Source organism: Electrophorus electricus, chromosome 15, assembly GCF_041902795.1.
Source record: "Electrophorus electricus isolate QZ-2024a chromosome 15, ASM4190279v1, whole genome shotgun sequence".
Lineage (NCBI taxonomy): Eukaryota > Metazoa > Chordata > Actinopteri > Gymnotiformes > Gymnotidae > Electrophorus > Electrophorus electricus.
The window spans coordinates 14,584,617-14,608,854 of NC_137511.1; the positions used below are offsets into that span (position 1 = coordinate 14,584,617).

The 24,238-nt window shown below is 45.2% G+C and overlaps 2 protein-coding genes across 8 annotated transcripts in view; both read right to left on the reverse strand.

Annotated features, from left to right (window-relative positions):
- Positions 1-351: 351 nt before the first annotated feature.
- Positions 352-20,823, reverse strand: cep131 (centrosomal protein 131). 4 transcript variants are annotated; one of them, XM_035533756.2, is made up of 27 exons: positions 20,674-20,823; positions 19,316-19,512; positions 18,664-18,758; positions 16,884-16,995; positions 16,353-16,471; positions 15,926-16,030; positions 15,612-15,791; positions 14,596-14,713; positions 14,039-14,155; positions 13,620-13,770; positions 13,386-13,483; positions 12,745-12,924; positions 12,024-12,215; positions 11,786-11,923; positions 11,436-11,561; positions 11,199-11,315; positions 10,634-10,663; positions 9,626-9,728; positions 7,147-7,348; positions 6,446-6,553; positions 6,213-6,330; positions 5,677-5,751; positions 4,476-4,618; positions 4,043-4,220; positions 3,507-3,703; positions 3,351-3,411; positions 352-3,211 (listed from the first exon to the last, which is right to left on the reverse strand). In XM_035533756.2, exons 2-27 carry the CDS (start codon positions 19,502-19,504, stop codon positions 3,140-3,142), a joined length of 3,324 nt encoding a protein of 1,107 aa, XP_035389649.1. In that variant the 5' UTR covers positions 19,505-19,512; positions 20,674-20,823; the 3' UTR covers positions 352-3,139. The 4 variants fall into 4 exon arrangements, with proteins under 4 accessions (XP_035389649.1, XP_026868874.2, XP_081554529.1 ...); XM_027013073.3 differs by having other exon boundaries at positions 16,353-16,480; XM_081698403.1 differs by lacking the exon at positions 20,674-20,823 and adding an exon at positions 20,515-20,576 and having other exon boundaries at positions 16,353-16,480.
- Positions 20,824-21,064: 241 nt separating this feature from the next.
- The window catches only part of rnf213b (ring finger protein 213b), a 32,495-nt gene continuing 29,321 nt past the window's right edge, over positions 21,065-24,238 (reverse strand). For 3 of the 4 annotated variants that reach the window (XM_081697513.1, XM_027013065.3, XM_081697515.1), the window contains 3 exons: positions 23,857-23,946; positions 22,374-22,549; positions 21,065-21,604 (listed from right to left, as the gene is read on the reverse strand). In XM_081697513.1, coding sequence (XP_081553639.1) covers positions 21,469-21,604; positions 22,374-22,549; positions 23,857-23,946 — 402 coding nt within the window. In that variant the 3' untranslated portion in view covers positions 21,065-21,468. The remainder of the gene's footprint in view (positions 21,605-22,373; positions 22,550-23,856; positions 23,947-24,238) is intronic. The other variant, XM_081697514.1, reaches the window with a different exon arrangement.

Genomic DNA, 24,238 nt, shown 5'->3' on the forward strand with positions numbered 1-24,238 from the left:
CACAGTGAAGGCGAGGCAGCCTAAGCACTTCAGCTAAGGGCTGGTCTGCATATATGCTGCCTCGATTTAATAGGGAGAAAGTGAGTGAGGGAAAAAAAAAAAAAGAGAAGGCAGGAGCAATGAAAGGTTAAAGACAGATTAACCAAAAAAAAGTAGCATTGTGAAGGAGGAGGAGAGCTGTAGACCTTAAGTGACACTCACAGACCAGAAGTACACAGCAGGGAATAAAGTCATGTCCATGTGTTCAGCAGTCTGCCAGAATATTAGTGGGCGCGAAGGAGGAGGTTAAGTGAGAGCGAACTACTCCGTCACAAAGCTCAGAGGGCAACACAAAAAGAAAGAATGACAACACCAAGTCAAAGGAGTTTTATTTCACAGTTTCAAAATCACCATAATCATGATGGCCAAAACAACTACATTCACAATATAATAATTGGGAACCAAGGCAGTAGCTACAAGAAATGACATGTCAAAACAGATTATGCACAATTTATAATGACGATGACCAAGAGACAAAATTCAGATCTTTAGACATGGAAAGAAAACAATTTAAATGACTTTGGTCATTGAACAGTGAAAAAGAAACGAAAGGCAAGTGGCGATTGGGTGAGAACACAAGGACTCATTGGCATGAGTGGTACGTGCATGCGCCAGCAACGCCAGCCATGCTTCCACCCACACTGGCACCAAGGCTGAGACCCACTTGAGCTGCCTGCGCTCAGCTCTCACCTCTGGGCCTACTGTTTGAAACATTTCTCTAATTGGCATTATACATGAACCTTTCACTGGGGTTCAAATGACATGCTCTTTTAATCTGGAGCGTACATACTTGCACGCACAAATGCACGCAAACACACACTTCATTAGTGTTCCCTTATAAATTGCTTATCGGCGGAATTATGGAGTCCTCACCCCTAAAAACTATGACTGAAATAGATCTCAGTATCCATGCTGGTGCCAGTACACTAGCTCTGGCCTAGGCTAAGGCTAATGCTAACACTAACAGAGGCCTGTCTCTCGTGAGTGAACCGTGTAATGGGTAGGAGGACAGTGCACTGCTAGATTAAACCATTTTCATAGGAAAGGGATGCTTTCCTCTCACTCTGAACAGTAATGGCGGGTGATGATGGTGGTGGTGGTGGTGGTAGTAGTAGTAGTAGAACCCCCGCCACTCACCCAGACGTTTCTCACCAGATCATTATTCATCACCTAGCACACATCAGAACAATCTGACTAAAACCCATCCAAGAATGGTACGAGTGATCAGTAATAACTGTACAGTTTTCAAAAGGCCAGACACGGGGCTTTTCATAAAAGACATGGCACAGAACCGGCTATGGCTTCGCTTACGCACATACATGACCGAGCTGCTCACCCATATAGAAGCGAGTGGAGTCAGTCAGCCTTTCTAATAAAGGCATTTACTACAAGATCAATAAATATCAAAGCTAAACAAAGTGTGGATTAAAACTTATATATTTCACTGGCCTGTGACATAAACTTGTCCCACCACCTGGGCCAACATCTAGCCCGTACGTTCCACCAGTAAAATGCGATGGGGTTTTTCCTCCTCAGCCACCAGCCGTATGGTCTTTCAGGAGCAGGGGAGGGTTTCCAAGCTGAAACAAAATTCTGCTGCTCCCGTTCGTAAGTGGTGCAAGCCCAAATGAGCATAGCTCTTCAGACTCACTGGGCCCTTTCAGAGGCAGAGAAAGGGTTCGAATCAAGAAGGCAAATCAAAGTACATTCCACACAAAACAGCCAAACTTGAGAAAGGACGTTTCACTGGATCGACCAGTGTAGGACTGGCGAATGAGGAGCGAGAATGGGAAAAAGAGAGTGTGTGTGTGCGCGTGTGAGAGAGAGAGAGCGCGCGAGATTGAGGAGGGGCACGAGAGGAGGGCACTGAGCGTTTGAGGGCCCCCTCTCCTGCTCTGCCCTCTGGGCACTTTACCACATCCTGCCGCTCATGCTCTCCGGGCTGTCCGAGACATGCACACTGCGTGCCGAGAGCATTGGCCTGAACACATGCAAACCTGCCCTGCTGTGGTATGCCTGTCTGGATCGCCAAACCCCTCTAATTATGGCTTTGTTCCCTCTCTCCTCTCTGTACATGCTGTAGCCTTCTCTCCCTCACATGCTGTGGGTCCCCAGTACGCTGGGAGCTGCATTCTGCTATAAACCCGATCTATCTGTGGACTTGCTCAAAACACAGTTGAGGTTTCCCTTCATCTCGATCAACATTCCAAAGCTTCCAGAATCTTCTCTTATCTAAACACTACTTAGGGTAGTTCTGTGGTCATTATTAAACAATGCTACACAGACACCTGTGAGGCAGGTCCAGAGCAGGGCTGGGCATGTCCTTCAGCGTGCATGTGATAGATCTCAGGGCTGATCCCAGTTCAGTACTAGACTAGATCAGCACGGGGGGGGGGGTTGGCATCTGTGTGAGGCAAAAGTAGGAAGGCTGCCTTCTTTCGGGCGGGGGGTCTGATGGAGTGAAAAGCACTTTTTAAACTCGCGCAGGGTTTGAACTTGTTATTAACACACATCACTTTCACATATTTAAAGCAGAGAACCTTTAAAACAAACCGAGTTTAAAAATCAAACTGTGAAGTCACTCTTCAGCTTTGTTCTCTGCCTTCAGGGGAGAAACCATGCACAGAAGCCTGCGATGGGCGAGGGGGCGGGGGAGAGACGACAGTGCTGTGCTCTGGGAACATCTGGAAATGCTTTACTATGAAGGGCTCGGCGCCCAGCATGGGGCCTCTACACCCCCACTCACAGCAGCTCTCTGCTCAGGCGGACAAAGCAAGTTCCGGCACAAAAGTACTTCAAAACAGCCCCTCCCCCATGCTCCCCTCCAGCTTTTTTCCATTTGTGTGCATGCGTGCGTGTGCGTGTGTGGCAGGATGCAAAAGGACAAGGCCACAGTCTAGTCCAAGGGGAAGAGAATGGCAGAAACACAAAGGCGACTCTGATGGAGTCTGCACTGAAAAAGCCCCCACTCTCTCTGTGCAGCTGTTCCCATGGGAAAGGCCGGGAGAAAAAGTGGCGGTGTAATGGTCTCGCTGTCCTAGTCTGTCGGCTCGTCGTGGGCACTGGGGGTAGGGAGGCTCGCCACCTCCTCGCTGGTCGATCATTTCCCCAACAGCTGTTTCCTCTGCTGTTCCAACAGTGCTTCCAGGTGATCTGCCCTCTTCAACGCAGCCTGGTAGAGAAAAAAAGAGAGAAAGGGGGAAAAAAAAAAAAAAAAAAATTAAAATGCTGGACTCATTTTCTTGTTTTTAAACGACCTTGTTTTCGCGGGACGGAAGCTCATGTCCGTTAGACAGGACGGCACGACACACCTCGTGCTGCTTTCGTAAGCTGTTGACGGTTTCCTCCTTCTTTAGGACGGCTGACTTTACCCTAGAAGGAGAAACAAATGCGCGTGACATTATGGAGAGAGAGCCGGCTGCACGTGCACGGCGTCTGAAGCGGAGCGCTCCGCCGGAGCTCCTCACCGCTGGTGCACCTCCGCCAGCTCCTCCTCCTTCTCCCTGCTCAGCCGCTCCACTTCCAAGCGGAGCCGGGCGCGCACTTCTGCCACCTCCACCTTCATCCTTCGGTTCTCCTCTTCGGTTGTGATGAGGCGCTCGGCGAAGTCCTGCCGGATGACCTCCGCGAGGCTCCGCCTCTCCTCCGCCAGCTTGTCACGGATCTGCAGGCAGGTGGCAGGAAAACACGGTGTGAGTGTGTTTATATTACATCTTCTACCCACTTTGTTGTCTCTTAAGTGTTAGATGAGTCTGACTGCACATCACTTGTCTGTGTGTGTGTGTGTGTGTGTATAAATTTTGCATCACTTTGGTACCCCGGTGATTGGTTGGCTAAATTTCACTTTTGCTGCAAAATGTCATTTCTTTCAAGGCATTTAACAAGGCCATGGTACTGGTTTTGCACTGAAGGAATAATGACATGATTATCACGTTAACACTCCTGAATACTGGAACAGCTCCGTTTCTTTCAGGAAGGCGTGGCTGGCCGCAGCCGCGGGTACCTGGGTGACGTCGGCCATGTCCTGCTCTCTCTGTCTGAGGAGCGTCTGCAGGTGGAGTAGCTCTCCCTCCAGCTCACTCTGCCTCTTCTTCATCTCCTGCTGCTTGTCCAGCGCCGCCCGCTCCGACCGTTCAAACTCCTGCAGCTCTGCCTCATACTTCTCCCTTACACGCTTTACACTGGACACACACACGGAACACAAGGTTCAAATAATTTTTTTTGTAGCAAAGCCAGCTCTCTCACACACACACCCACACACACACTCAATGCCCGTTGTACAGGTTGCCACATCTTTCATGGAAGAGACATCATGTGGACTGCCTGGTTTTACGCAGCATCACAAAAGTACATCAGCAGGAACACACTCATGAACAGTGAATGATCATGGGAAACAACACGCATGCACGCAAGCGCACACACTCGCACGCCCTTACCGATTATCAGCGGCTCTCTCGCATTCTTCCCTGGCGCCGCTGGTTTCTTCTTCCAGCCTCTGAATGGCCAGCTCGATCTCTTTGTCCCGCCCCCGACGCACTTCTTCTTTCAGCTCTCTCTCTCTGCTTAGCAGCCACGCATCCTGTCACGAGACCCGCCGCTTGCTGTTATGTTTGATGTGCTGCACGACTTACGCACACGCAAACAATACAGCTGGACGTGGGCGGAGACCACCATATGACGCGTCTAGTCGGTGATTCTCAACTACGCTGACTCCTTGATAAATGACTGTTGCTACTGGTCAATCACAGGAGGTCACTGGTTTGAAGGGTTCGCAAAGGAGTGAAAGGTGCTCTAATGACACTTCCTTTTAGTTTTGTACATAAACCACTTGGGCACATACCCTACTGCTTAAACTACTGAAGGGGCCAATTTGCTACAATCTATAAAGGAATAACATAATATTGGGACCCAGCAGACCTACAACGGATAATCCATTTCAGTCTGTATTCCTCTGAGTAAGAACTTCAACACAGAATGGGAAAGGCCTTTCCCCACTAGCACGGTAAATGCGTTCCCAGTGCCGCCAGTTCAATATCGATTTTATCTACTGCACCAAACACTCCCAACACAGTATATCCATACTGAGCTTCCCAGTGACTGAGGCCATACCCAGCCGCACTCGACCTGTTAACGCTTATTGCTGATGGTTCCATGTGGATCTACCATATTAAACAATGACATGACTCAACAATCCACTCACCTGTCCAGTCCTCACTGAAATACTGAAACATTGAACATCTCAGCCATTCCATCTTTATAATGCATTTCCCCAACTAGCCTGTGCTCATCCACAACCACTGACTAGCCCTTTCAACTACTTCTGATAACTCCTTCACAGCTATCTTTACTTTACAGACTCCAAAATCAGATCCCACAAACAAGGATGTCAGCTACAAATCCCTGGCACCCATCTCTACTGACCTAATATATTTCCGCCACCCACGTTTTCCACCCACTTTAAAACTAAATAAATAATATTAAAAGTATCACATTTTTACATACTGAATTACCAACTATAATTTAAACAATTCTTAGTGTTGCGTAATCCATTTTTCACTTCATAACAAACAGCTGAACTAAAGCTGAGCTAAAGCTTTTCTTATTTCCACCCCACCCCATCACACCCTCATCACCCACCTCTTTTTTCATGTAATTTTCCTCCCATGTCCGTTTCTCAATCTCCATGCGTTCCCGCAGGGCTTTCATTTCAACCTAAAACACACAAGTGGAGACATTTTTGTAGCCATCAAACTCTCTAAGGATCACAAACCTATGTAAAAGATGATATCACACGCTATCTCCTCAGAGCCGTGATGCAGGAGATTGTAGGACGGACTAGGCTGCCTTACCCACTGAACAGCAACTTCAACGCGCTCGAAATGTGTGTTATATCCATAGATGTTCACGTACTATGCACTGTTAAAAGCAAAGTCATTCTCACAAGCTCCATACACCTTTTTTTTTTTGCTGTGTAATAACTGTTGCTGTACAAAGTGTCTGCATTATTCCTGATTGAAGACTGGGAGGTTCAGCTCTCCGGATAGAGACGCCTGAAAAGGCAGGGTGAGATCAGCGCTGCACGCAGGACAGCATCCTGGGCCGCCCCTTGCCTCGCTGACTCCGCCCTGCCGACCCCTGCCTCGCTGACTCCGCCCCGCTGACCCCTGCGGTACCTGATGGCGCCGCTCCTGTTCCTCCCGGCTCTTCTCCATTTCTTCCCTCAGCGTGCGGCTGGCCAGAGAGCTGTTGGTCTCCAGCTGAGTCCTCAACTCCTCCAGCTCCTCACGCTGCCTGGAACAGACAACCGCACGTTCTTACGCGAGAGACCCCTCAAGTGTGCCGTGCAATGAAGCACGAACGTGCGCTGCTCATTTTAGCGGAATGAGTTTGAACTTTTGACCCCGACCTTACAGCTAGCTGATTGAGATGTTCTTTCTCCTCGGCCACCTCCTTATACAGTCGCCGTCTCTGTTGCTGCAGGGTGTTTTCTTCTTCCTGCAGCTGCTTTTCAAACCTAACACACACACACACACACACAGTTCTTTAATATTGTTACAGTATAAAGATGTGGAAAGTGTGTGTGTGTGCGTATGAATGTGCGAGAGTGAGCGAGAGAGACATGGAGTGTGTCTGTGAGCACATGCAAGTATTCATCCCCAACAGTTGTAGACTTAAACAGCACGAGGCGGCCAAACGATGAGTCTGTATGGGTCTGCATGCGCCCCACTGAAACAGCTGCACAAACAAGTGAAGGTGAGCTCCTGCTTCTCTCTGGTGCTGTTCACGTCTCCTGCCTTCAGTTCTGAGCGAGAAACCGGTCTTAAACAGTCTTAAAACGTGGAGTTTATAGCTATGGGGCACGTTACACAGCAGTGTGGTTGGCCCTTCTTTGGTTGGCACTGAGTGGGTGAGCTGCTCCTTTAAAGACTTACATGTGTAATCTGTGTTAGAGAAAGAATAATGTTAAAGAAACAGTGTGTGTGTGTGTGTATATATGCGCACACACAAATAGACACGGTTATGGGCATACCTCTGCTTGGCAAGTTAAATCTCTTTTTTTCCTGTGTTTGCCCTTCTGTGAGTCTGAGTGAGTGTGTGTGAGTGTACCTCTGCTTGGCGAGCTCCCTCTCTCTCTGGCACTCTTCATCTCGCTCTCTCTCCAACTGCTGCCGGAGCTCCTCAGCCTGGCGGATGTAGCGCTGCGCGGCTCTCTCATCTGCCTGCAGGAGCTCAGCCTCGTGCAGCATGCGCAACTTCTTCAGCTCCTGCTTGTGCTTGGAGATAAGCTTCTGGATCTCTGGCTCCAGACCTGAACACACAAGCACACACGTGCACGGGTGCATCAAAACAAAAGCCTTCAGAGCAGACCCAGGTGACAGAGATGCATAAAAGATTAATGTTTTCAGAACCAATGCCTAAATTAAAGGGAAAGGGCAGTATGCTAGATGCTCACCACGTCAGTATGAAGGGACCTTTCGATTAAAAGGTAGAAAAGGAAAAAAACCAAATCCAGAATAGTGCATTTAAGGTAATGTGCCTTGTAGCCTATATTTAAGGTAATGTGCCTTGTAGCCTGTATTTAAGGTAATGTTCCTTATCATGAAGCCAAGACTCACTCAGACACTCTGTGTTTTCAGAACAAGTGCCTCCCATGGCTAATCAGATAACAGCGCGTGCTCACACACACACCTCTGACAGCTGCATATAAGCACTGCACACAGGTTATATATAGCCTAATAAGATAACAGAGGTGGGACAAGGTAAACAAACTATTTCAAACTCAGATACTCAAACAAAACTAGCAATAAGACTTCAATCTAACAATTTAAGAGGAAATAAATGGATATTCATTTCTGACAGATTAACTGAAAGCTCTATGTGTAAACAAAGCATCCAATGTGATCTAAAAACAAAGGATGTTTGTGAAAATCCTGTGGGCAGCACTGGGCTTGTATCAAACTGCGCCAGGTTAATGAAACTTGACAGTTAAACACTATTTAATTCCTATTTATAAATTTACTGAGACATAATTAGAGCACCAGTGTCAGCTTACCGCTGCAGGAAATTCACCTGTATCCAAGGTGAAAGCCAATCAAAATCAACATGTAAATGAGTCCACACATTAAAGACCGATGCCAAGAGACAGATGACTGACTAAGCCCGGGCATGAGACTAGCAGTACTATGAAAATTGTCAGTTGCATAAAACTTTCACACATTTCTAACTTTTCACCAAGGTGGCACTTGCATGTTTACACTTATGGCATTTCACTGATGATTTTATCCAAAGCAACTTACAATTATGACTGTATACAATTCAAGCAATTGAGGGTTAAAGGGCCCTGATCAGGGACCCAACAGTGGCAACTTGGTAGTGGTGGGGCTTGAAACTGCAACCTTCTGATTACAAGTCAAGTACCTTAACCACTGCCCTTTTAGTGCTATAACATTTATAAATGGTTTCCAAACAAATTTAAATATAAGTAAATAGATTGCCTATATCCATGTGATAAATTTTAATTTTTAAATAGCAAAGGTTCTGAGTTCCTGTTCAAGCAAGTTTCCTTCTTCTTTTATAATTCTACTACTGCAGTTACTGCAGACCAAAATAGTACCTTTGAAATAAATGTATCTAAAAATAGATAAAGGATTTGCAAGTGCCATCAAGAACACCCAATCCAAAATAGCTTCTTGACAAGACATTCATATCTTCAGGTGGTATTTTTGCAGTGCAGTGTTTTAGTGTGAGGCGCTGACCTCATATGCAAGAGTCCAAATGCATCAACACCGCATATCCATAAAGATAAGATATGCTTGCAATCCACATTTATGAACAAAAAAAAAACAACGCTATTTGCTGTTAACATCATGTTAAACATGGCAGTAGGTTTTATGAACTTGGACCATTGTTTTTAATACCTTACAAGGCGTTTTAATGTGACATTACAATTAAAAGCATGACATGACATAAGTGTATAGGAAAGGGAGACTATAAACACAACAGAAGTTGATTACTGTTACTAGCACATTCTGGAATAACAAACATCCAGCACAGGATGTTAAAGTACAAGACACACACACAGAGAGATAATTACACAATTATGCTGTTAGGTCACGATCAGTTCAGTACAGATCAGTATTCCCAATTGTTTGCGTTTGCTTCCATATCTGCACACCCAGACATGGTCACATTCACGTTGCATAGTCATATGTGTTTTTAAATTCCACTCCAGCTTTCTTCTGGTTGAACCACCACGTCTCACTTCACTCACTACACTAATTCTGCCAGTTCTCAGACACGGATTCCCTCAAGCTGAATGCAGAGGTACGAGGGTGGCATAGTGAGAGAGACAAAACAAACACTTGCTGTCTCCACAAAGCATTAACTGCTAAGATGATCATAGCATGTTTTGCGCTGTGAATCATGCACCATCAGAACATAGCCAAGCAAATGGTCAACTTAACACACCAGGAATGGCTAAACTGCACCACCCGGTGTGTGCTGATTGGGGCCTGTAGCGTGTGCCAGTTTGCTAGCTCCACAGAGCTGTGACTGGGAGAGGGTACGTCTGTGGTATCTAGCTCACCTCTGACGGTGATCTCCTTGATCTTTTTGGTCTTCTCGTCGATCCATTTCTCTCTGCGGATCTTTTCGGTGGCACTCATCAGCTCTTTCAGCTTCTTAATCTCCTGGGGGGTAGAGAGGACATGGAGGAACCGAGTGAAACAGAATTCTTCAGTGGAAAAAAAAAGAAAGAAAAAGAAACGTCTCTATAGTTACTGGACTCGGTGATGGGCTGTAAAAGGTCAGACCCTGCAGACACCAGTCACTTGGTACAAACATTTATTCGCAATAAGCGCAGAACTTGAGAAGCATGTGTCTGCAAACTAACTCTGCTTATTTGGAACTTAGAGTAATAGAATGTGGTAGTGGCACAATGTACAAACACAGTCACATCACCACTACAGACCAGTCATTGTTTTGGAGGGTGAGGGTGAGGGTGAGAGTGTGTGTGTGTGCGCCTCTCAAAGCCAACAAGCTTTTAACAAGGGATGCATGCAATAAAAAACAATACTTTTCTCTTTTTTTGAAGAACGCCTGATGTTAAATTAGACATGTTCACCACAGGACAAAGAAAGGATTAACAGGACTGACAGGTTCCTTCCGCAACAGTAATCCTCAGTAGATACCAACCATCACATGCAAATCTAAATCCTTTTCTTCCCTAATGAGTGAGACTAGTGATGAGTGTTAACAGCATGGTTGGTTCCTGCCCTGTCTCTGAAAGTCATGCTACAAACCCACACTGCTGTCTGGTATTCTACATTTAGCTTCTCTACAAGGCTTCTCACAGTAGAGCTGAGGGTGACAGCGAGCCAGGAGAAGCAGACTGTGAAAAGAGCAGTAGGGTTTCCACCATTCAGTAGGAAAACAAATGCCAGCAACAGATCTGTGGCCGTGGCTACACTATTTAGCGGAACATGGCTACACATGCAGTAACTAACTTGGCGACTGCAGGAATCTGAAGAGCTTGCGAGCTCACACACATTTGGGCTGTTTGAGACAATGTGAAAGATTGTGGGTTGGCAATTACCTCACACAATGGACCCAGAATTTGCCACACCTATAGCCAGAAGAACAGAGAAGAACGAATAAACACACACAAAGAGAGAGAGAGAGAGAGAGAGAGAGAGAGAAAAGACAGTTAAAGAAAGCGAAAGAGACGCTGCAAGGAAGCGCATGCACTTTCCACACACACACACACACACACACACACACACTTTTTCATATAAAAGGTTTAGTGTAAGGGAAATAACCATCAGTTGTTAATGGGCATCTGCAAAGTGACCACAAAATAAAGTAATAAAATACAGAAAGAAAATAAATGGGAAAATGGGGTCGGGGAGGGGGGGTGGTAAAGAAATGATGAAATAATATGAAGTTGACTGGGCAAAATCAGCCCACAGCCATTAAGAAGAGCTGCAAAGCAGGCCAGCAAGCATGCAAGCATGCCCCCTTGTGGCAACATGATGCTAATACAGGTAGTGCGTTGGCGGCAAGATCCAGGCTGGCAGAGTTGGTGTGGCTTGCCAATACTAGCAGGGTCTCTACTCTCATCCTCCCCAGCTGTGGAAGGACACTCTTCTAGGTGCGCGTACCAGCTCGTGCTGCTCCTGCATCTGGTTGATCTTCTTTGTGTACTTCTGGTCGACCTGTTTGAGCTCAGTCACCACGCCCTCGCAGCGCTCGCTCAGCGCCCTCTTATCATCGATCAGCTGGGAGACAACGGGCAAATGCAGAAATTTCAAGGGCTGTTTCAGAAATCAGAAAGGATGATGAGTGTGCGCGTGTTCACATGCACACACGGTCTTCTACTGGCCCACAGCAGCTGGTACCTGGTCTATGAAAGCCAGGTGTCTTTGGATGGTGGCTTCATACTGCTGTTTCTGCAGGTGGAAGGTGTGTGTCAGTTGCTTCTCCGTCTCCTTCACGTGGTGCAGGGTAAGCTCTTTCTGCCGAGCCTGCGGGCCAGACAAGGGCCTGTGTCAGCCGTGCGGTGAACTCGCCACATGTGGGCTAAGCGTGTTTATATGAGAAGCTGTGTGTATGTAGTAGTGGTTTTCCGTCTGCGTAATTAACATTACAAGAATAGTTAGTAATGCGCGTGTGTGTATGTAGTAGGTTTCTTTGTGTATGGAATATTACTAGACCATTTTGGGGTGTGTTTGTGCGCATGTGCATGTACCAGAGCAATCTGTAACATGCTGACTGTGCGTCTTTTTTCCTCCAGCTCCAGTTTAAGTCTCATCATGGAGCCGGTGACCTCAGCAGCAGTCGCTGAAGCCTGATCAACTCCAGCCAGCTCCTCCTCAGAGAGCAGGGCCTTCACACACACACACACACACACACACAAAATGCTGCTGTTCCAACAAATTAAAAATACGGCATACAAATCAATGCCAGCGCGTGCACGGCTGCTGTACCTCTCGGTGTGATCCGGAGGTGACGGAGCGCGGCCTCTCCTGCTCCGACTTCTCCATCTCATCCAAGAAGCTCATGATGCTCTGCAGCTTGGCCTCGGACAGCAGAGCGCCCCCATCTGGCAGGGCAGGGGTCTGGCTCAGCTGCCCGTGCCGTTCCACGTTATCCGTGGTGAGAGAGATGGAGGCGCCGCCCTTGGGTGGTGGGATTGAGAACAGCAGGTTGGCACTGAGCAACGGTCACCCAGCATGGCCAGCCTTCACATCATTACCCATAACTGATTCTCTCTTTTTTCCAGTAACCATGTTCTAACATCCTCATATCTTAAATGATTGTTGTGAACCACCTTATATCACAATACTAATTCTATGTCTACCTGAAACGTTTCACCACTTAGTAGTGGAAAACAGTAGACGACTACATGAATGCCCTGCGGCATGCTGGGAAGGTGGGGTGTAAAACACTCGGATGAAACCCTTGAAGTTTCATTCTCCCAGTGTGTCATTTAAGAATTCCCCTTGAAGTGCGAACAAGAACTCATTCTTTCGGATTCCAATCCAGACCACTTACGTGTGCATCTGCTCACGCTGGTGCCTCAAAACACTTTGCAATGCAGTTCACAAAGGAATGTTTGGGTCATTTTATGCCCTAAGCAGAAAATCTGAACTACTGCTCTCCCATCAGACTGACCCAGAACCACCACCCAGACCCGGGTGAACTTACCTCGTCGACCCAGGCGTACTTATCCTTCCTGTAGGTCTTGGTCTCCCTCAAGCCCTCTGGCTCCTCCTCCAACAGCTTGAGGGAGTCAAGCAGGTCATTGAGAGTGGTTTTGGAATGAGCTCTGCTCGATGGCGCCCCCTGCTGTTGGTCCTCCACACTTACAGACCTCTGTAGAATCTCCTGAGAAAGACGGCCAATCTCCATTATAACGCTTGTTGAGCTAAATTTATCTGAAGGGTTTGGATGTGAGGCACCAGTGAATGATGCAAGCATGAGCACTGGTTACCCATGCTGCTCACTCATTTTTCCTTTCAGGTTTTTATTATTGTTCATGCAACATGCACTGTTTATATTGTGTACACACCTTTGAATTACCATTGTGTATGAAATATGCATATAACCTCAGGCTTCTAATTTATCCCAGCTATAGCTTCACTGTTCCACCCATCAACATACAGCAGTGACAACAAGGGAGAAAACTAACCAGTGAGGCTGTCAGTTCCTGAAGTGTTTTTACAACACTGCAGAGCGCTCGTGTCCAGTATTGCTTCTGAAAAGGCTGAACTAAAGCGCTACGTACGCCAGCTCCGTTCAGCTACTTGGCGCCGCATTGCCGGTGCAGCAGAACTGCCGCGAATCACCTGAGAACACCGCGAGCCTCTTCGCGTCCAAGCTGCCGGTGACTCCGCCCTCATCATAGTGCCATCTTCCGGCTCGCCCACCAAATTCACAGTGGAATCTGTTCCCAGATGGCAACACGCAGAGATGGCATTTACACACCACCAGGCAACCAGAGAGAAGAACTCTTTAATTAGCATTTTGAAACCATAGTGTGTTCTCAAATGGACCATTTTGTGAAGTTGTAGGGCTCGTACCCGTGTTCTTAGCCTTGGCGGCTATAGGGGAGGTGGGTAAACTCTGGGCGACTGTTTCACACCCCACCTTGCCAGCATGCCTCGGGGCATCCAACTCTTCTACTGTTTTCTGCACCGCTACAGCACGCTGGGCCCTCTTCTGTTGCAGTTCCTGTTACCCACACATACACACAACAACAAACAAATAAACAAGACTATACTCCCATGCTATACACTACACTGTAACCAGAACTGCAACCACACACTTAATCTAAACCCTCACCATATTCATAAAAATTAAAGGCTTAATTTTTTTTTTTAAATCACATTTATAAGTCTAACCCCAACAATTAACAACACAGTCAATGCTTTCAAATCAGGCCCTCCTGTTGTGTAAAACTGTAGTTAACAATGGCCTCTGTGGGAGGACCCAGATGTACCCGGACAGCGGTCAGTCGGGCCAGGCGAGCCTTCTCTTCTCTGATACGTTTCCTGTCCTCCTCTTTCTTCTTCTGTGGTTCCATCACCTTCTCTTCTTCCTGCTGCTGTTCCCTTTCCTGTTTGATTCAATGTTATGTTGTCATTTTAATACGAGTATGTAAACTTAGAACCTCTCTAGCCCCACCTACTGAAGCACTGGGGACACAACTTTATTGATAAGGCAAGACCAGCGATCAAAAGGTAAATAAAGAAATAAATCTGATTCAAATGAAAGGTTATTCAAAAATTTTCTACAAGGCCAAATGAAAACATCACCCATACTGACATTCTAGTAATTTATCATCATCATCTCTATACTAGTGATGTCAGCTTGAAAAGACATTATATGCTGCTGTCATGGTAACCGAGCAACAGCCACATCCAAGTACCCATCAAACACTCAGCGAAAAATCCATTCTTGGTATCTTGACCTAAAGCAAGATACCAAAATAGAGCCATGAGTAATGGACCAGGAACAACGCAGTGTCTGCAGAGAAGAGGGCAGGCAATGCCACACCTTCTTTTTGGAAGCGAGCATCTGCCGTAGGGCAGCCTCATTGGCTCTCCTCCGGTTGGCATGCCGACGGAACCAGCGCTGGATAGTGACTGCAGCGTGGCTGACCTGCTGGATGAACCTGTTAACAGACGTGACGAGGTTGTCATTAAATCACGCGTCACGCAGCTATACATTTCAATTTAAGACGAGTCAGGTATTTTTGAGAATGGCTGTGCAATAAAATGACATGATTTTGTAATTTCTTGCAGTAACGTCTCAGTACACATTTTTAACAGGGCAAGGGTATGCCATTTCTGAAACACTAGCCAAAAGGCAGGCTTCAGAAACGAGAGATTTAGATCAGATGTAGAGCTTGTAAGCAAGAACCAGTAGTGTCAAATTACAATTACATAGTAACTAGTTGCTAACTGGGTGTTGGCTCATTTTTTCAATTCATTTCAATTTATTTTACAATTGCCAATTAATATTTTCTTTATTTGTTTGTTCAATTTTCTTTGTTTCCTCATGTTTGTAACAAAAGAACAAAAAAATAACAGTTATTGATAACTGAAAAACTTTTCATATGTATTAGAAAATAGAGCAACACCGTTTTGCTCGGATAATCTTGGGTAAAACTGTCTGATTAAAACCCCATTCACTTGAAGGGACGACACAGGAATGCAAGCAAGGAATTCACTTCCACAAGTGAGTAATTTCTCTTCGTGCCGATTTCACCTTGGTGAACTTTAACCCTGTGAATGAAGTTTGGAAGCATCAAACCAGAAGGCGGGGTTGTGCTCACTTCTTTCCAAGAGGAAAAAAAACAAAAAACAAAAAACAAAAACATCTAGCCAAGATGAGTTCTTTACTAACACTTTAACATAATGTCTCAAAAACAGAGCAACACGCTAGACAGTGTGAACCTCTGTGCATGGTTATTAGCTAATAACTTGATTTTTACTCCATGCATACATGCCAAAAAAAAACAAAACATTGTAATCCATAAAAGCGCCCGATCTAAAGCGGGTTGTGCTCACCTTTCAGCTTCCTCCTCTGTGACCTCTCGTCTGCAGGCAGACCGTGGGCTGTGGGGACCACGCGAGACAGACGCGTTGTTGTTGGAGCCAGACGAAGTGGAGGAGAAGTTCTTCTGTGACTTAGTGAGGGAAGCACCCTCCTGAGTGCCCTCATCATTCACTGTAGCCTTGATTATGTTACTGAACAGACAAATGCACGAAGAGAGCAAAAAACAAAACAAAACAACATTTGGACAGTGATATAGCACCCCCTGCTGGGAAAAGAGTGAGTTGAGCTGCTTTAAAATTTGAGTCCATTAACAGATTAGCCATACTTGAAACAAGGTTTCTGATTGGAGCTCTTGGGTGTGAGGGGCTTCTCGGAGTGGTTGTTGTGCAGAATGGTGGTCACAGAGTTACCCACTGCACCTTTATTGCTCCTAAACACACACACAGTAACATTCAAAGTGCGTATTTCAATTCTAGTCGCCATTGTACGTACACACACACACAATCATTTAAGGCGATTCTTCATACCACATTCTAATAAAGAGAGCACTTCCATCTTTCACAGTACGATTCACATACAGCATAAACGGTTAATAGCAATTTATCTTTTTCACCTTACATGCAGCAATCGGGCATTTGATCGATAGGCGTGCATAAAGGGTCACTGGGAAAACCAGATAACAGACATAGTTGCCGTAGAAACGGAAAACATTGGCGGGTAGCCTCGCTACTCCACAGGAAATGGCTGGCCACCTGTTGTTAGCGGTGAAGTTGGCAGCCAGAGAGACGCCAGAATCTCTCTTTTTCAGGGCTGCAGGGGAATCCACACTGCAGGTGCTGCGGGCACTGGAAGGTAGGGGGAAGGCTCGCGTCTGCTCGTCCTAACACACACACACACACACACACACACACACACACACACACAGACACAGACACACAGACACAGACACACAGACACAGACACACAAACCCACACACACACGCACATTTTCTTAGTGCACGAAGGAATACAACCATATGACCATCTCAAGTTACAGCTCAACATCTTGATGTGCGAATTTCTTGCCATTTCTACAGTGTTACAGCAGAAGGGAACCTCCCTCTAGACTATCACTGTACACATTACTCACTTCCTATTGGTCAGAGAAACTAAAATAAGTGATATGGGGTTTTCAAAGCTGCTTAATTAAATGCATTATTAAATATAATATATATTTAATCACTGAGCACGAAACAGCAGGACAGTGAGCAGTCAATGAGAGAGCAGTGCATGATGGGTTTTACCAGAACATTCCATGTGGTACGGTCTGGGGGGGCCTTGGTGAGGCTTGCTAGCTTTCGCCTGCCGTCAGAACTACTGTCGAACAGAGCCATGAAGTCTTCCGTTTGCTCCTCACTGAGAGTGATAGAAGGCAGTGGCAGAAAGGCAGAAAGGAGTAGAGAGATAGAAAAGCAGAGGAAAAAGAAGAGAAAGAATTGAATGTGAATCAGAGTCTACTTGGACAAAGCCAAATGACTCATTAAGTTCTGTTTGTTGATTTGGATTCGACTTCTATTGGAGCCATTATGGTTATTGGGACAGACGAGAGTGGAGGAAGTACAGATGCCTTTACCGCCTCACCCACTGAAAACAGTCAGACTTGTCGAGCATGGCTAACCATATCAGATGAACACAGACTTAGAAAAAACTTTTAAAAAAGCTTTTTTTTAATGCTGTGACGACAGCTTTGTAATGGCAGCTGCATTAGGCCAGACCTTAGGAATGTGATCAGGGCTGTCCTTTAAAGGGGACATACGCCTTCAGAGAAGGCGGAGAAAGCGCCCAGATGTATGGCTTTCACATTTAAATGCCACGGAAGAGGGCAGATGCTTCTGAGAGACGGTGTCTGGGTCTCGCTAGCGTCCGTGCTGGGCCCTTCTATGCCTGACTCAGCGTGGGCATCTGGTAGGGGATGAAGAGGGGACACACCCTCTGCCAGCTGGCCCAAAGGAGAGAGAAAAGCCGCCCAAGGACCACTGGAAAAGCACGTTCCTTCGTGTCACCCGTTGGCTGGGGTGGGGGGGGGTGTACGGAAGACTAGGATGGAATAAGGCTGGGTCATCCTGCATTCACACGCACTGCTGCTTCTTAGGGGGCCAAGCGAGGGGAGGGAGATGGGGGCTGATCAACAGCGTGCACGCACACGTCTCCTTTCACTTCAGCCTCGTTTAACAGAAACCCGAGAGGCCCCACCATGACCACCTCCGCCCGCTTGGGACAAAGCTGCCCCAAGCACCCTGCTCTCTCTCTCAGCAGACGACTGCTCACAATAGCCATTGTCTCCTGAAAGCAAAAAAAAAAAAGAAAAGCAGCCCTGCAAAACCGCAGCTGTTGCTACTCTCTGCAGCAACCCCCAAATCCTGCAGACCAACTCCCATATCACCCCAGATGCTTAAGTGCAGCCAACCATGCATGACAGTGCTAGGAGGAGAGGCAGGTTTCAGACGTCCCCCGTCTTGGCGATGGGCAAACATCTGATGTGTTGCCAAGTACCATACACCTTATCAGCTACTGACGAGAGATCACACAATTGCTGGAATTTAAACCTGCAGTTCATGGCTTTGCAGAGCTCTAAGCATACAGTCTTTGCTCCTGAGTCACTTAACTACCATTTTCTTCATCCAGTTTAGGATAATCCACGTGTGTGTGTGTGTGCGCGTGTGGGATTAGCATGAGTCCCTGCTGTCACTTCATCTCAATTGTGGCTTATGAGAACTGTCCCATTCCAGTTATCAGAAGATTATAGATCATTTTCTTAAGGACTTTTACAAAATCATACACAGGCACAACTCCATTTCATATTTTGCCAAATCATTTTTAGGCTTTCAATTTGGCTTTTGGATAAGAAATGTTCCTAGAATTTTCTGTGTGATAAACAGTAGCGAAAGCAGTTGAGAGAACCTTAAATGCTGACACTGTTTAAAACAATAAATCTAAAAGGAGTGTACTGACTACCAGTCAGCAAGTAGAGGAAAGCAAATCACAGCACTGACAATCACTGGGAAGGTTGGATGTGTTCTGTACCTGAGGCTAATGTTGGCCTGCTGGTTCACCTGCGTCGTGCTGTTGGATCGGCGCAGGTTCTTAACGGCACGGGAACTCCCAACACCAGTGTCATACTGTCAGCAACAGGGAACCACACGGTGATTAAAAGCCAGTCACAGAATGTGTGTTAAGTGCACATGGCCCTTAATAGGACATTCTACAGATATTCTGCATGGCTGAATGCTGACTGCTTGTGTTGCATAACATTTCAACAAGCAGAAATATCATCTAAAGACATGCAAGTTATTTTTTTTCAACCTGTAAAAAAGCAAAACACCTTTAACAGCCGTACAGCCTTAACCCTACATGCAAGAGGATACATTTCCTTTTCAGCATTACAGAGATGGTGTAGTTTCAGTATAGTGCACAAGGTTTCAGAGAAATGCACTTTGGACAGAGGTCTTTCATCAGCTGTACTCTGGAAACCTTGTGTACATGATATTCTAGGCAAGTATATGTCACCATGTTATAGGATTACAATCACTATTAGGATACATTTTGGTCTAATTCACTCTCAATATCATATCAGACAAGTTATAAAAGGCAAGGTCTTCACCAATCACACACACACACACAGTTAAAGGAGAAACAGAAATAGGCATGGAAACCGACAGGCCCCTCAATGACTCACCAGCGTGTTACGTTTGCCGCGTCCATCACCGGCCACAGACACAGATACGGAGCGGCAGAAGTGTTTCCCTGGGGAGGCGCTGCTGGGTCTGCGGCCCATGGACAGCTGCGATCCGCTCAGGCTCAGGTCCAGAGCCTCGCCAGCGCCACCCACCTGGATGGATACGGGACTGCGGGTGGTGTGCATCATCCCCCAGTCTGAGCAGCACAGAGGAAGACTCAGTGATGAAGCATTTAACCGCAGCCGTTGAGGAGTAAGAAGGAAAGAATCAACTGGTGTTAGGGAGGTTTAGTGGTAAAATGTTTGGGCTTGCTCCAGTGAGTGTGGGTTCAGTAGAGTTCATCTGTACTGGGAGAGGATTTCACTGTAAAGCATTTAACTGCAGTGGAAGAGGACCCAATGATACACCAACAATTATTTACAGCTACACTATTTAACTCCAAACCATACAGCACTAACTGCGTAAGCGGAGGACATCCAGTGATTATTCATTTAATTGGTCATTCATAAATGATAACCCTAAGCCTAAAACTGGAACTCACAATGTAGTTGTAAAGGTAGCTACTTATATACTTTAACAAAGTGTAATTTACAAAGTTACTGATAGTCAAGTACATCATCATTAATGTGCGATGTATTCAACGCATCATCCGAAAACTCCACGCAGAACTTTAGTTCTTTAGTGTAAGAACTAAAGAACACAGACTATAGCTTGCTATACTTCAGGAAGCACACCAGCTAGATAACCAATATTGCTATACAACATAGTAACTTATTCCCAGGTATTGCATTTCCATAGACACGGATCCCAACAACGTCGCCCCTATTAGACATTTATTCTAACGTTAATCGGTATCTGTCATAATAACTCAAGCAGGCCTGGGCCAAGATGCTTAATATTTGGGGCATTTATTCCGCAATACAACTCGTATTACTTTCCTGCCCTGTTGATTCGGGGGGCACGTCCATGTCAGCTGGATTCAATAAACTGACAAACAAGTAGCTATGGCCAGCCTGTCGCTTAACAACGAACGTTATTAACCCAGCTAGCCGGCTAGTTACAGCTAACTACAATGCCTACAACCTGACCAAACTTTTATCACCATCTAGCTACCAGGTTGACCTAAGGAGAGCTAGCTACAGATTTCGGACATGCCTTATCCACGTCTTCTTTTCAAGTACAATACTTCAATACTTACTGTAAACAAAAACAATGTCTAGCTAGGCTAGGCTAGCCAGTTACAGGGGCGCCAAGGCTGCGACAGCGATATGGGTTTCTTTGCTCCTTGCTTGACTCCAAGTTAACTAGTAAAACGCCGAAAGCAACCCTGCAAACAATAACACTGTTTAGTACTTACCTAAAACTAATTACGGTTACCACGTTTGTTGTTTTCACAGTAAAACCTTTTCCTCTTTCTAATCCCGTTTTTTCAAATTCCCGACAGCAATGCTACACTTTATCCAGGTAAACCGCTGTGTCCAACAACACAGCGCAACATCTTGTCTTGGCAACCCGAAAACACGGAATCTCCGCCCATAAAAGTCTGTGATTGGTGGCGCTCGGACGCGCTGGGTATCTCGACGAGCTGATTGGCTTCAAAAGAGTGTGGGTTTTAACATGCTCAAACCGAAGCTTGGTTGAAGTTTAGCACTGTTAGCAGATGTTTCCACTGTTGGCAACAAGGAACCAAGTGGTATTTAGAACACTTAGGACAAAAATAAATCCAAAAATATAAATGCAAGACATCCTCAACTTGGAATAGTAAATGTTTATTGCAAATAATATCACAGTTAAGAAGACTGAACTAAGCGTAAGTAGTTTGAACCAAAGTATCCACAGCTGTTATATTTTGCTTTAGTTGTAAAAAGAAAGAAAAAAAAATGTTGAAAGAAGTGTGCATTACTGACCATCTAATGGTTTTGGAACTCATGCAATCATTGACATATTCAAATTAATTACTAAAACCATTAAATGTTAGTGAAAGTGTCAAGATACTATTCTGGAATGAATTCAGATCCAGGTCCTGAGATATTTCAGATGAAAAAAAGGGGGAGAGGTTCTATAGAAAAGTAATATAAGATTAATTTTCTTTCAACACCAATTGTATTGTTCTTAATATTGGTTTGTTAACCACCTAGATGAAGAAGCACAGTCATCTCTTGAACGCCACAGCCAGCCTCCAGACCTCAACAGCCTTGCTCAGAGTGATTGCCTCTGGAAGAATGTCCAGTCCCGGCAATGCAGGGGTGCCTTTTTCCTCCAAATGGATTTCCATAGTGCTTCTGATGCTGGGGGGGTGGAGAGAAACAGTTAGCTTTGCAGCCCATTGTTCGCAACACACACACACACACACACACACATTCCTTTTCTCTCTGTGGCCAGCTGCCTGCACAGGAGGTGGTGAGATCAGGCTCCAACTGACAGATGGACGCCTGGAGGGGTCAAAGTGTGGAGTTTGGCGTCAACAGGACTCGTGCACTCAAAAGGCCCCTGGTCCCCAGGGGACGACTAGGTGCTGGAAGCATGTTTTACTGTGACTGAAAGTACCACTGCAACAAAACTTTAAACATACTACTGATCCTTTGTGGCTTAGTGCCTGGTATTGTTAAGAGTAGTAGAAAATTATGCAACTGGTTTTATGTCTTGATCAAACTATGTATCCAGTCCTTTCCCTCAGCCTTTGGGGGGTTTTTTTAAAGCAAAAATGTGTGGTACTGACATCAATGTCTATTTAATTACACTAATTAAGTGCTTCAACTACAGTGTTGCTATTCAGTAAAACCAATTATCATGCATTTATTTGTGGTTCTTCATAAATGTGACTATCATAGTCAATTATTATGGGGGGAAAAAAACTATATTTAAATGAGAAAACATTTCTAATTTTTGTCTGATCTCAGATGCCATATGAACAGGTTGTGGCCACACAGACTTCACAGTTCTCCCATGCGTGGTGTGGGGATTTACGCACCACATTGGATAAAATACTCAGTGCTGGCAATCAGCCCTTATGGTTTTAAATAGAGAAGAGAGAGAGAGACTGGAATGATTTCTTACTCCCATTCAGAAGAGTAGCTTGTCTGTGATTTGCTGTCTGTCTTCAGCAGCAAGATCTCATGAAGCTCCAATGTGAAAAGCTCAACATCGGTCACATCCAGGAAGTCTCTCACGTCTTTCCTCTCCTCTCCAGACAGCTTCTTCTTAAAATCTTTAGAAAGTCTTGGCAAAGGCTCCTGAGGAGTGAGGCACTTCAAGTCAAAATGCAAAAAAAAAAACTGGCCAGGTGCACTATGTTACCCTAACCATTAAATGAGGTTTTCATGCCATAGTATTTCCCTGTTAAGTTATGCTGTGGAAATGTACTACTTAAAAGGGAGAGTCAAAATGATCATCTGCATAGCACAGCAACCAAAACAACAATCTATGCTAATCAGCCCTATTTCTTCTTTTTTCAATGTAAGGAACCACAGATACATCCAGACTGCTTTCCAATGGAATGATTTAAACATTCAAACACAAGGTCAAACAGCTCAAATCCGCACCCTATGGCACGCGGTTTCAACAAAAGTCAGGCACACTCTGGCCAGCACTTTCCCTGGATTTACCACACACAGCTTGGTCCTCGTTCAGGGTCAACCAAGGTCAAGGGTCGGGGGTCAGAGTAGTGACAAAGCTAAATGATTGAGCAGAAGTCAGATTTATTGGACCTTTTTGCCTTATTAAAACACATGTGGTTTGCTTACCACAGCAAAGATTACACATTACTATAACTATGAATAGTTATTTTCAGATCTGCCGTTTATATTGTAAAGTGTGTTCAATAAAGCATTTAAACCTTACATGCATTAATTTGGCTTTAAACGAAAGATCTCTTTGCTATTATGTTACAAAAAATAACTTCTAGACATGTAAAATACTATTAAAACAACAATTAAGTTATTAAAGGTAATATAATTTCTAAATTTGCCTGGTCACCAAATAATTTCTGCAGTGCTGTAAAATTTAATTTACCCTATAATATACCAAACACATGTAAAGCACATAATTTGAAGATTGTACAAATTTGACCTTTGATCTCAAATTGTAGTACTGCAGTGGTTCTGAAGGCATTTATAGTCCTGCAGAATTAGAATTAGTTTTCATTTTGTCAAAAGCTGGGGTCCTGTAACTAAGCCATTGGAATAGCATCATTTTTTCAAACAAAACTCCAAAGGTGAAGAAGGCATGTCTCAGAAGAGACTGTTGTCATTTTGCCATTTCACCCTTTTGCTGTTTATTTGTTGTTGCTAAGTGATACACGTGTAATTCCAGGCTACTCTTTTATTGGTCATTTTCAGATGTTCATTTTGGCAGCATTCACCCCTCGGGATTTTAGAGCAAAACTGCAGTCTGCACAACATAATGTGCATAATCATCAGATCACAGTAACGGCACAGGGTAAAGCCAACTTTATTCAGTTTCAGAAAGGCTGTCGGAAACAGGATGGGCCACACTACGGCCACACTTGGGCCGGGTGTGGGGGCGGGGCTAGAATGCTCACCTGATCTCTCTGCAGCTTCAGTTCACTCCTCCAGCAGGTGAACAGCTGCCAGGTAGCCGTGCATTGATCCAGCCTGTTTTCTGCCAAGGCCTGGCATACACAGGAATGCATTGGGAATCACACACTAATGCTGTATTTCTGAACATAACTGAGCTGATCCATTCTGGCATGTCATTCCTGAAAGACTATATTGAGCTGTTATAACAGTTTTAATCATTTAACACTAAATCGCTTGTGGACCTAAACCTAACTAATTTAACTATAAACTATAAAGCAAACTATAAAGTGATGTTTTTCACCTTTTGACATTTTCAGACTGAAGATGTGTTAGAATAGCGAGAGGAATCATAGCAGGCTATAACCACCATAGTCACTGGCTACG

Coding starts and splice junctions, on each gene's coding strand:
- cep131 (XM_027013073.3), bottom strand. CDS start 19,504: ATGATGCACACCACCCGCAGTCCCGTATCCATCCAGGTGGGTGGCGCT. Junction 6,554..7,146: donor AGGGAGCTCGCCAAGCAGAG/GTACACTCACAC, acceptor TGTGTGTGTTAG/GTTTGAAAAGCAGCTGCAGG. Junction 3,704..4,042: donor ACATGGCCGACGTCACCCAG/GTACCCGCGGCT, acceptor ACCTGCCTGCAG/ATCCGTGACAAGCTGGCGGA.